Consider the following 12,855-nt stretch of genomic DNA (forward strand, 5'->3'; position numbering starts at 1 on the left):
CTGTTCCATCCATTAGGTCATTTTTATTCTGTCAAGTAGGCACAATTAATCTAAACCTCGTGCTGGCTAATAAACCTTTGAAAATATGTTAAAATCTTGAGACATAAAGTGTGTATTCAAAGTTTTAACTGGTATAAACATATATTTGGACAATTTAAAAAGGTATTAACATAACACAATATCAAATAATTAGTGCAAACAAATAATGCTCTAAATTCACTTTCCTTAGTCATTTTCATAGTTGTTCATCCAACTAATCACAAGGTGATTTTAGTAGATGTGTGAAGTCAGTAAGTTCACACAGGTGTAATTCTGGGATTGCTCACACAAAAATTAAATATAAATCGTTAACACTTTCTCTTTTTTATATCTTTCTTATGAAGTACAGCGATATCAAAGGTTTCCATAATTCTTCATACTCCAACATTCTTCTAAAATATTTTGTGTGCCACAAAAAAAGTCAAACAGGTTTGCAGTGACATGATGTTGCGTAAATGAGAATTTAAATTTTTTGCAGTGAATTTTGTCTTTAAGGGTGACTGCCTTACTTTGTCAGTCCTTGGCACAGCCAAAAGGGCAAACCAGTGTAGACAACTAGCAGGACGTCACCTGATGACATGTCTGAAGCATCTGCCCTGTCCAGAACGGTAATGGCACATCTGTCTGCACAGTCCCAGATGCAGACCACAGCGAGCTGCAGATGCTCCTTTAGCCTCTAGTTATCATATGGAAATTGGCTCTATGAACTCTGTGCAGATAACACACACTCATCTGGCCAAGGACTAACAACATAACTCAAACCTTTCAGCACTGGCCAAGTACTTTCTGTTTAAGCTTTATCGATTTTATGGCAGAGGGTTACTGTAGATCCATTGAGATATGCCATATGTTGAATTTGAATGAACGGTTGGGTTTTTAAATCTCTTTTGGACTGAGTAGGGGTCAGACGTGCTTCTTTTGACTGCTCATTAAATCCTACCCAACTCCATCTTTGCATGCATGTAATTTGACACCTTCCAAGATCTTGGCTTGCAAAGTAGATAACAGACCAGTTCCTCCTTCAAATGGTTATCATTAGCTATGTCATATACACAGTGTTTGGCAAGTTACTAATATTAGATAAACTAAGCTGGAAACTACAGTACCCTTCATAAAACACTACTTCATTAAAAAGGTCATTTATTATAAAATATAATGCACGCATAATATAGCCTACATTTCTTGCTGTCGGTGTAATGAAAAGTGTGAGTCTTTACCTGTAAGTTAGTACAGAGGAGTTCACAAGCTCTTTTCTTCAAGCTGTTGTCACAAGCTAATTATTTCTTCAACACTAACAAACAATTATGATAGGATGTATTTTCAGCTTTGATTCAAATTTTGCATGCAATTATCCACTTCATCCAGTTATCTTTTTGAATGTATTTCAAAGTATCCAATTTTAATGAGTGAGATACCACTCTAAACAGTATAGGTGTATGGATGAGTTGTTAGAATGATGAATGAAGTCAGAAGAGTGATTCATTAGCGATTCATTGAAGAAAAAATGGCTCAGATATAGTCATTAATTTGCAAATTAAGCATCTCTAGTTTTCTAAACAGCTGACAGAAAATATGGGATACACAACTTATGATTCTGACAAATGCTATTGGCAGGAAAAATGTAACGTATAGCGTAAAATGAAAACATTATAATGTTGATTTAAAAATTATAGGATGGATAGATTGTAGGCAAATATTCTACTACTAATTCAAAGACTGAATGGGACGGGATCGGAGTCCGATCAACCGGATAGCTTGGGGCCCCGAGACCTACAGGAGGAGCTCATGAGGGTTCTGTCGGAAGCTGTCCAGGAGTTGGAGCTTACCTGGAGTAAGCTTGACTCCTGGTATTTCAAGTCCACCTGGAAGGCTGACTCGAGGGCGTCAGTCCCCTTCTCCCCCGACGTACATGAGCAGCTTATGAAAACGTTGTCTGTGCCCCAATCAGCATGAGTCCACTCTGCCACACAGGCCATCTTATCCCACATGGATGGGGTGGAGGCCCACGGGTATGTGCACTCTCCCCCCATTGAGGAGACCGTCGCTGAGCATCTGTGTCCTGCAGCAGCCAAGACCCATCAGCCTCCCCTCGAAGCCGTGCAGGACCACCATCCACCTCGCTAATAAAGCGTATGCGTCTGATGGCGAGGCGGCTTCCGGGCTGCACACCATGGTGGTGCTGCAGGTTCTCCAGGCGAAGCTCCTGCAGGTGGCGGAGGGCGGAGCCCTCACTGTGAATGCCCTTAAAGATCTGCGCATGGCAATGGACTTTGTGCTGATGGCGACAAAGCGAGCGGCCCAGGCCATGGGTAAGGCCATGGGTTTTATGGTCGTCATTCAGAGGCACCTATGGTTAAACCTGGCTGACCTCAAGGATGCTGACCGTAAAGTGCTGCTGAATGCTCCTGTGACTCCCTCCGGCCTCTTCAGTGACGCCGTGGAGTCCATTATTGATCGCTTCGTGGAGCCTCAAATGTTTCCAGCAACAGACGATGAGATCCAGGTCCTCGTCTGCATCTGGCTCTTCCCAACCCAGGCCAGCGACCATGGCTGTGACTGCTACTGCCTACTGCCCCTTGCCAGGAGCCGGATGTCCGGAGGAAGGCGTGGGGTCTTGGGAGGAAACGCCAAAGCCAGCGGAGGAGCCCGCGACGTGACTCTCGCCTGCCACCAGCTGCTATGCCGTCATCCTGATGGTCTGAAGAGAAGAGGAGAGTGTGCGAGCGGCCCGGCTCCCAAGCACCACAAGTTCATGTATTCAAATGTTTGTGTGTTGGATGTTCATTCAATAAAAATGCATACATTCGCACAAAAAGAGCTCTTTCTTCCTCACTCAATACGCCGCAGAGCTACTGCCCACACAGGTTATATCTTGCCGGTGCATCCAACGACCAAGCCGCTAAAGCAGCTATGTAAGTTCCTGAGCGCGTGGGAAGTTATTCCCAGAATCTCGTGCTGGCTACTTGGTGTGATAGAGCATGGGTACGCCCTTCAATTCAGATGCCGACCACTCCCTTTCAATGGCGTGGTGCAGTCTCTAACATTGCCTCGAAATACCTGAGACAAGAGCTATGCAGCCTGCTCGAAAAAGGAGCGATAGAACGAGTCCCTCCAAGCAAGCTGGAGAGCAGGTTTTACAGCCGCTATTTCGTGGTACCCAAAAGAGAAAGGGGACTCCACCCGATTCTAGATCTCAGGCCCATCAACAGAGCGCTTTGCAAGTGTCCGTTCAGGATGATAACGCTGAAACAGATCCTGGCGCAAATTCACCCCGGGCACTGGTTTGCATCCATGGACTTAAAGGACGCATACTTTCACATTCAGATAGCACCGCATCACAGATGATTTCTGATGTTTGCTTTCGAGGGCACAGTGTATCAATATTCTGTTCTCCTGGGCTGGATTTGGCCCCATGCATTTCTCGAAGTGCATGGATCCAGCTCTTTCCCCCCTCTGAACGAGCGGGATGCGCATTCTCAACTATCTGGACAATTGGCTGATTTTATCTCATTCACAGGAGATGCTAGTCAGCCATATAGACACACTGCTTCGTCACTTGGAGTCCCTGGGCTATGTGTGAACATGCAGAAGAGCATTCTCGCCCAGAGTCAGTCTATAACATATCTGGGAGTGTGCTTCGACTCGGTGGAGATGTGAGCCCCCCTTCTCTCAGGAGCGCTCGGCGGCCATTTCGTCTTCCCTGCACCATTTCAAGCTGAGGAGTTTTGTTTGCTTGAAGGAATTTCAGAGGCTGCTGGGACTCATGGCGTCTGCTTCAGCGGTATGTCATCTGGGCTTACTACACATGTGCCCGCTGCAGTTATGGCTAAAATCTCGAGTCCCTTGGACGGTGTGGACTTCGGGCCTTTTGCGCATCTCGTAATCTCCCACGGCTGCATTGAAGCTCTGAGGCTGTGGCACAACCCAGTTCTCTTAACATCCCGTGGTAATTAGGAATGACAGAAGCTTCAGTCTGGATCCAACCCCTAAATGATCTGAGATGACCGAACACCTGAGAAAAGATAATGCCAACCCCTCAGAGGACCTAAGAGGATGCCAACGCTCAGACAACATACAGAATTACCAAATGACCACTGGAACTAGTTGAGACCTTACAATCTGACTTTGCTGCAGTTAAATTGAACTGCTGGTTTGTTGGCCAGAGGATTTTGATTTTGATATTGTGCAGTTGCTTTGACACAATTTACATTGTTAAAAGCGCTATATAAATAAAGGTGACTTGACTCTTCAGCCAGGGGGTTCCCTGGGTTTGGTGATGTCACGTGTCGTGGTCACGACAGACGCATCGACTCGCAGCTGGGGAGCAGTGTGCGAGGACATGCCAGCTTCGGGGCTGTGGTCAGAACCTCATAGCCGGTGGCACATAAACCACTTGGAGCTGGAAGCAGTGTTCTTAGCTCTAATGGATTTTCAGCCGCAGCTGGAACAGTGGCATATACTGATTCGCACCGACAACATGTCTCTGGTCTCATACATAAATCACCAAGGAGGCATACGATCCAGGGCTCTGTACAAGCAGGCAGTGAATCTCCTGCTGTGGACGGACCGTCACTTTCTTTCCATCTGAGCAGCGCACATTCTTGGTCTCCTGAACCATGGGGCAGACATGCTCTCGAGGAAGGGGATTCCTCAAGGAGAGTGGAGGCTGCATCCCGAGTCAGTTTGGATGATTTGAACCTGCTACGGGACAGCGGAGGTGGATCTATTCGCCACAAGCGAGAATGTGTACTGCCTGTTCTTCTCCCTGTCTCACTCCCTGCTGGAAGGGGGCGCTCTGACATCGCACTGGCCAGCAGCCAGACTGTATGCATTTAAAAAAAAAAAAGTAAAGTCGTGACGTATTGTCAAGTATGGTGACCCATACTCGAAATTGGTGCTCTGCGTTTAACCCATCCAAGTGCACACACACAGCAGTGAGTAGAGAACAAATGCACACACACACACACACACACACACCGTGAACACACACCCGGAGCAGTGGGCAGCCATGCTGCGGCGCCCGGGGAGCAATTGGGGGTTCGGTGCCTTGCTCAAGGGCACCTCAGTCGTGGTATTGAGGGTGGAGAGAGCGCTGTACATTCACTCCCCCCACCTACAATTCCTGCCGGCCGGGGACTCGAACCCGCAACCTTTCGATTACGAGTCCGACTCTCTAACCATTAGGTCATGACTTCCTGCGATCCCTATCATTTCCTGCGATCAAGATATTGCTGCTGGTGTTATCCAAGATCAGGGAGGAGGGGGCTTCGGTGATACTCATCACCCCAAAATGGCCGAACCAGTCCTGGTTCCCGGACCTAACAGAGCATCTGGTGGTGCCGCCCTGGCCGATCCCCATCAGCGCATCGATTCTCAGCGCAGTCTACATTATTACTGACCAGATATACAAATTTAGTATACCTGGGTCTTAGACGCTCATTGGCTTATCTCCACCTATCAGCTGAGAGCCCACCTACCAAGCGTAGCTATTGGTTATGGGAATTGTATGTGTGTTCTATCTTCTCTGAGTGTTTAACTTGTACAGGCTGGATTGGATACCGTTCCCCATAGCGGTAGCACCGCGGTGTCACTAGACAGCTCGAGAGGGAACGTTTCCGGTTACTGTCATAACCTCGGTTCCCTGAGAGCGGGAACAAGACACCGTCATGGTCGCCATGCTCACTGCCCGAGCATCAAGCAGTGTTCAGTGTCAGATTCTGATGCAATTGGCACGAGCATCTCCTTTTATACTGGCTAGTCAACTGGACTGGCTAATAAGACTTCAGCAAAGGTTAGGAGGGAAGGTATTCCCCATAGTGGTGGCACCGCGGTGTCTCATTCCCGTTCTCGCACAACAATAGCCGGAGATGCTTTGCTTACAAGTTTTTCAAGATTTGATAGACAGCAATGCAACTAACATGTTGAAGGCCCAGAAAGATAGTAAGGACATCTTTAAAATAGCCCATGTGACATCACTGGTTAATTTTATGCAGCTACAAGAATACTTTTTGTACGCAAAAGAAAACAAAAATAACAACTTTATTCAAAAATGTCTTCTCTTCCGTGTCAGTCTCCGCCACACGTTTGCAAAAGTACCAGGATATATGCGTGTGGTGCTGCTTAAATTAAATATCCTAATTTGTATTCCAAAGATGAACGAAGGTCTTACAGGTTTGGAACAACATGAGGGTAAGTAATTAATGACTGAATTTTCATTTTTGGGTGAATTATCCCTTTAAATAAAACCAACTACATGACTGAAACATTGACAGAAAATAGCTGTGTCTAAAAGCTGCTGATGCCATCAATTGATAGATTTTTGAAGGCAGCTCATAGTATATGTATCCTTCAATGTCTTGATATCTCACAATTCTCTGTGGTCAGTTCTGTAACAGCTGAGCAAAAAAATAAAAATGGGCCCGGTTTCATAGACAGGGTTTAGCCTAAACCAGGATTAGGCCATAATTCAATTAAGTCATTTAAGTAATTTTTATAAACGTGCCTTAGAAAAAATGTTTACTGGTGTGCATCTTGAGACAAAACAAAGGCACTGACATATTTTAAGAGCAGTCAGTGCAAGTTTCTTTCAGTTGAAACAGTTCAGAATTTCATTTTAGTTTAGGACTAGGCTTAAGCCTTGTCTGTGAAACCGGGGGATGGAGTCTGAAAGTTGCAGTTGGTGGTCAGTTTTTGTGTAAATATAGGTTTTGGCCAACTTTTCGTTTTACTAACGAAATTAGTATTTTAGTAATCACGAAAGCTCTCTTTTGGTGTAGAATAGATCATTAAACCGTTATGCTGCCTCGGAAGTCTGTCCGAAATCAGTACCTTCATGCGTAAACTCTGCTTGCAAAGTCATTGCCTGATAAGGCAGTGAAGCATCAAGTCAGCTGCCTAAGTTTTTGGATGCAGCCACTGAAGGTTAAGTACAAAAAAAAAATGTGATGGGGACAACAGGTGTGATTTCAGAAGTGGTGAGAATCGTGCCACTGGTTAAATGAGACTAGGGTGTCCAATCCTGCTCCTGGGGGGCCAACATCCTGCAGAATTTAGTTCCAACCAGCTCCAACACACTTGCCTTGAAGTTTCAAAGTTGAACAGACTGATTCTATCTAGTCGGTGGATATCAAACATATTTAATCTTCAATACAGGGCAAAAGCTATTGCTCACATCCCAGAGGGATTCTGCTGTAGGCCCCTAATGGCCTACAGTTATTTTAAGAGCCGCCAACATTTCAGTCCACCTTTTCAGGATCAACCCATTTAAATGTAGTTTAACCCATACTATAATAAAATATCATTTTCTTATGATGGATGAGGAAATAGAATGCTTTAGAGGGCGTTAGTTACTTATTTAAAAAAAATATCTGAAAGATCAAATCATATTTATTTCCTTTTTTCACAGTTTTAGTGTCCCAATTCTACTGCAGTTCATCTATATGAACAATGACCTGGCCCTGTTAGCATCCACACAGGCCCTAATGTCAAAGATTTTCATCACTGAGATCCCATCGATCGCTATGAGGAGACTGAGCAGGTGCTACATCTCTCTGCATGCTCTGTCTTCGACCGCTCCATCTTTTCCCAGAACTCTCCACCTCCTCTTTGAACAAAGGTTATGTATTTTAGTCCGACCATTAGTCTACGCTCAACCTGCTGGGGCCCATTCCTGCATGACGAGAGCAGGATTGAGTTAAAGATGTTACAGAAGAGCCTCCAGCCCACTTCTTTCTCCTATATTCCATCACTGTGGATTTACATTTGCTGAAGATCCTTGGAAAACCCAAGAGTGCTAAACTAGTGACAGAAGAGTAAACTTTATATAAAATATATCCAGTCTGTATTTAGCAGACTAGGGAGAAGGCAAACTTAGTAAATTAATTCAATTAAACACAACGGATACATTTCTCTTCATTAGAGAGGCCGTGCTTCGATGTTGAATTAAAGGCTTAACACTCTAATTATGCAGATAAATGTGAGACAAATGAAGACCTATCCTTAAATTCAAGTAGAGGATAATAGTCAACAATCATGAACAATCAAGAGTCTTATATTAAAAAACACGAGTGGGCTTTTCACACTAGCATTCATTATTGCAACCTGTTGAATGATAATCACCTGGCAATGGAAATTGATTTTTTTTTTTATTTTATGGTTTTGACTGTAAGGTTTAAACAGAATTTCTCGATAGCAAAGAATAAATCAGATCATAAGATCACAATAAGCAAGAAAGCTCTGAGTATCAGCATGTTTGTGATTCCAAAAACAGAGAGAAACCAAGATGTTAAAATTGAATCATTTTTCTCTTCGACACAATAATGCCAATAAGTTTCCTTGTGTATTTTTGCTGGAAATAGTTCCAAACAAATTTAAAACAGAATTAATCATGGTGTATATGAACACACACTAGTGCTATTTTTTTATGATTTTGTTCAGTTACTCACTCATGTAGACAGAAACAATAAATCAATAAATTATAAATTATTCAAATAAATTATTTTTATATTTCTTTGTTATATATTATAAAACACAATTCAGTGTACTAAACAATATTCCACTCTAAATGATGCACCATTTATTTCTATATAAATTATTTAAAAATTTAGGGAATAAATAATATTATTTTTTAATTAATACAGTGTTTAAGAGAAAAATAGAGCAAAGGTATTAAACATAGATTAAAGGTATTTCAATGCATGGAAGGCATATTGTATCATTCTTATCTTGTAAAGAAATAAAGAAAATCATATGTAATACCATACCATATAAAATACCATGATGCAACCTCATGTGCATTCCCTGGTTGCTTATAAGAGGATTTTCAGAAATAATATGCTCTGCCCATTCATATGGCAGTAATTTTGGCCACAAAGGTCACAGGACTGACTATTTCTAAGACCAATTAGCCTTTTCTAATCATGTCCGTAATTTTGTGTGTGTGTATTCATTTATAGCAAGTGCCACAGAAGTCCCCAAGTTTCATAACATTCTGATGAAGTGGAAACGATATAAAAATTTACTTGGCTATTTATGTTTTTGAAATGCATCCATTTAACTAACAAATATTTGTTCATGAAAACAAAACTATAAGGCATTAAGGCAATTTAAGGATAATTTATTATTTTAGTTTATTTTATTTATTACATAATAAAGGACCATCTTGTCAATAGAGTAGTAGATCCTGTAAAGTCCCAGGGCTCCAAACAAGACCCTGAAAGTTCCTAACTGTCACATTCGCTGGAGCAAGGAAACAAGGAATTCACAAAACGAGAGTCTTTAATATCCAACAGGATAACAGCACAGACAGGGAAGACATTCAGGAAGACAATTCAAGAACCAACAAACACTAACTGGAAGGACTGGGGCTTTTAAAGACAGGATAACGAGGGAACTAAGGAGACACACCTGAAATCAAATTAAACAATCAACATGAGGGAGAAACTGGGTCACGGAACACATGGGGAGTAAAAAACACAACAAAAACAGTCCAAAATCCTGACACTAACCAGCGCAAGGTCACTGTGTGTTTGAGTGGCCATGGTACAGTTGATCCAATGCTACGGACTTCACAGCTGATTTCCACATTTATGTACACTGGCTAGCCATCGATCTCACACACTATTAATTCACTCTTCAGCATCTCTGCTTCAATAAGAGCTGTCTGGATACTCAGAGTTTTACTGACAAGAAATGCTGATGCACAAAAAAGTGAGGTTTTCACACCCTCAATCCATTTATTTAATGTAAACTTCTGTTTTCTGGAAGGTGCTGAGAGAGATTTAAATTCAGGTCTTTGTTTCTCATTTCATTCTCCGGCTGGGGGACAGGGTAATAACCAGAGAGGTATGGGGGATTTCTCTCACTTTAAAGTACCACAGCATCATGGCCCAAAGCCAGTCTTTTATTGCTCTTTCACTGTTGCCGTGGTAGCAGTCGTGTCCTGGAAGCTCAATCATTTTCTTATCAGGTGCAGCTGTCAGACTTTTTCTTAAAAATGACCAAGAGAAAAAGAAATATCCCCAAGATAGAGAGAGGTAACAGAGACCGTATGGATGCTATTCCTGAGGTGTCAATAGTGTGACCCAGTATTATGCAGGAGACATTTGTTAATGTTCAGTCGTTTCAGTGAGACACAGACGCACATTCACACTAGCGCAGGAACTTTGCAAGAGTACTTGAGAGCTTCGGGGTGAAGCTCTGGTGCGTGAAAACTGCTAAAAAAGCTCAATTACTGGATGTTTAGTAAATGGATAAACAAATTATGTAGCACAAATAAAGGGGCTTTTTGACAATACTGCTTTAGTTAAATTGATTTTATAATTTGGTATTAAATTGGCTTTTAAAGTGCTGCCTGAAAACTTGGCATTAAAAACAAGCAATTAAATGGCAATGTAAATATTATTTAACAAATTTCACCGCACTTTACTTCAACAGCTGGCATTTTCATTACATTCAGTTCCGTTGTATGGCCTCAATAGTTTTAGAATACCTTACAAAACGTATTGCTCAAATCTCAGAAAACAACCTACATGCAAAAAAAAATAAAAAAAACTTTAATTACCTTATAAATGTGTAAGAAAAAAAGGTATTGCTCAAATCTCAGACAAACAAACAAAGAAAAAAATTACTTCAATTTGTTTCTTTAAATATGAAAATTATATTGCCCAAATCCCAGACAAAATCCTACACGTAAAGACATTTTTTTTAAAATACGTTAAAAATACATAAGAAAAAATATTATAAAAATCTTAAGATAAAACCCTACATAGAAAGCCAAAAAATAACTTTACCTGATAGTGTATACAACAATTAACTACTCATGTTTGTGCCTCACATTACACAACTTCATAAGAAACGAGTAAAAATGGACATAACGTTAAGATTCAAATGTAGCTCAATACTGCCCTCGTGTGTTTCTTTGTATTACCTCAATATTAATAAAAACAAGTTCGATATTTACCAAAACAGTTTATTATAAAATTACACGGCTAATATTGCAACAAAAAACAGACTGTTTAAAAAACTTAAGGATCAGTCAATCCGTTTAAACACTAAAGCTGTCACGCAGTTACCCGTCACACCACCAAACTGGAAACAGGGGATGGGCAGCTCTCATGCCAACTCGAACCCTGCAAGAAATACAATTTTATTACATTAATCACAGTATTTGAAACATAATTAGTTTAAGGAATATGCTAATATGTGAAGATACCAGGTCTGAAGATCTGGAGCAGCTGCTCTTTGGTCCAGTTGCAGGAGGTGATGATAAAGAAGCCTTTTGGTTGCATTACAGCTTTTAAAGAGTTCACATAGAGCTTTTTTGCCTCCTCTCTGTCCTCTGGGCTCAAACTAATGGCATCAAATGTGCCTTTATCTATACATACATCAAAACCCTTCAATTCTGTACTGAGGTTCAGGAAATCCTCCACCTGAAAGGACGTCAAACACAAAGGCAAGTAAGAATTCCCTTTTATTTTTAAATGTGCCGTGAATTTATTTACTTCATTTATGTAAGTTAAAAATAAAACATTTCAATTACCTGAATTTGAACATTTTTTAAGTCTTCCTCTTCCAGAATATTTACGGTGAGCTCTACAGCAGCCTTGGAATACTCTTATTCCATGCTTGGCCTTAAAAGATGATTCATGTGATTATTATTTATACTTATTTACACTGTGAGAGTTTCTGCCAGGTAAAGACTTGACAACATTTTAAGACCTATTTAAGCTCATGTAAAGTATGAAATTGAATAAACTGGAACATAACACTTCAATGTGATAATAATCATAATGTCAATGTCTTGAACAAGCAATGCTACAAAGTCTGAAAATACAACTTCGTGAAATTTAGTATCTTTAGTAAATTTATCCTTAGTATCTTATCGGTATTTTTGATCTTTTTTCAGTTTTCTCTAAAGACTCCTAAATCAAGATACATTTACATAACCATTTAAATTCTTCTACATCAAAATTCTTGTTTTATGAAAAACTAATGTTTATGTTTAAAACAGGAACAAATATCAGCCAAGTTGAAAAATCAACTTAATTCAAAGCTTAATTCATTCCTTACTGACAGATGTTTGTTTTTGCTTTAAGTTTAAGCTCACTTAATATTGTTCGATTAATAGAATTGATTTTTTATTAGCAATAATTAATTAGAATGATTGAATATAAGGTGAATAACTAAATGCAGAGCTCATCTGAACTTGACTTGCCAGTTCCACAAGAAACATCCTGCTATTTCCAGTTCCAATGTCAAGTATGGCTGCATTTTCAGGTACATTTTGTGCTTCCATCCATCTGATCACTCTGTCCATGCTTCCCTCACCAAATCTAAAGACTGACCCATTACAGTCTTCATATACAGTCTACAGTCCTGTATTACTAAACACAACTAATATACACGGTGGAGAATACAGTATTCATGTGAGGTATTGCAGAAGCAAAAGCATAAATGTAACCCATGTGCTGGTCTACTGTGAGATCGACAATAGAAGGGCTAACTAATCAAGTAAAATCTCTTACTACTCCTATGTTCTGAGTTTTGAAGGAGCAAAATCATCTTGTAATTCTGTGCAGTCTTCTGCCCCATGTGTGCTCATGACGTCTCGTCTAAAGGACAGGACGCTTCAAAATAAAGGTTTTTAATGAAGGTAAAGGTATAGTTGTATTGCATATTCAAAACTTGAAAGCAAGGCGATAAAAAATACACGGATTGACAGATATAAATTAAAACAATATGCAAAATGAAAAACAAAATGAATAAATAAAAACATCACACAGTTGACAAATGTTGCACATTTTTGGTGTACAAAAT

At 40.7% G+C, this 12,855-nt stretch overlaps 1 protein-coding gene across 1 annotated transcript; it reads right to left on the bottom strand.

Annotated features, from left to right (window-relative positions):
* Positions 1-11,077: 11,077 nt before the first annotated feature.
* LOC306850054 (EEF1A lysine methyltransferase 2-like) lies at positions 11,078-12,630 on the bottom strand (the record flags this gene model as incomplete). The annotated part of the gene is made up of 4 exons (XM_079385461.1): positions 11,078-11,168; positions 11,252-11,468; positions 12,254-12,378; positions 12,564-12,630. The coding sequence occupies 4 exons, from the start codon at positions 12,628-12,630 to the stop codon at positions 11,152-11,154; spliced, it is 426 nt and encodes a 141-aa protein (XP_079241587.1). The 3' UTR covers positions 11,078-11,151.
* Positions 12,631-12,855: the final 225 nt, after the last annotated feature.

The sequence above is a fragment of the Barbus barbus genome (assembly GCF_936440315.1).
Source record: "Barbus barbus genome assembly, chromosome: 30".
Lineage (NCBI taxonomy): Eukaryota > Metazoa > Chordata > Actinopteri > Cypriniformes > Cyprinidae > Barbus > Barbus barbus.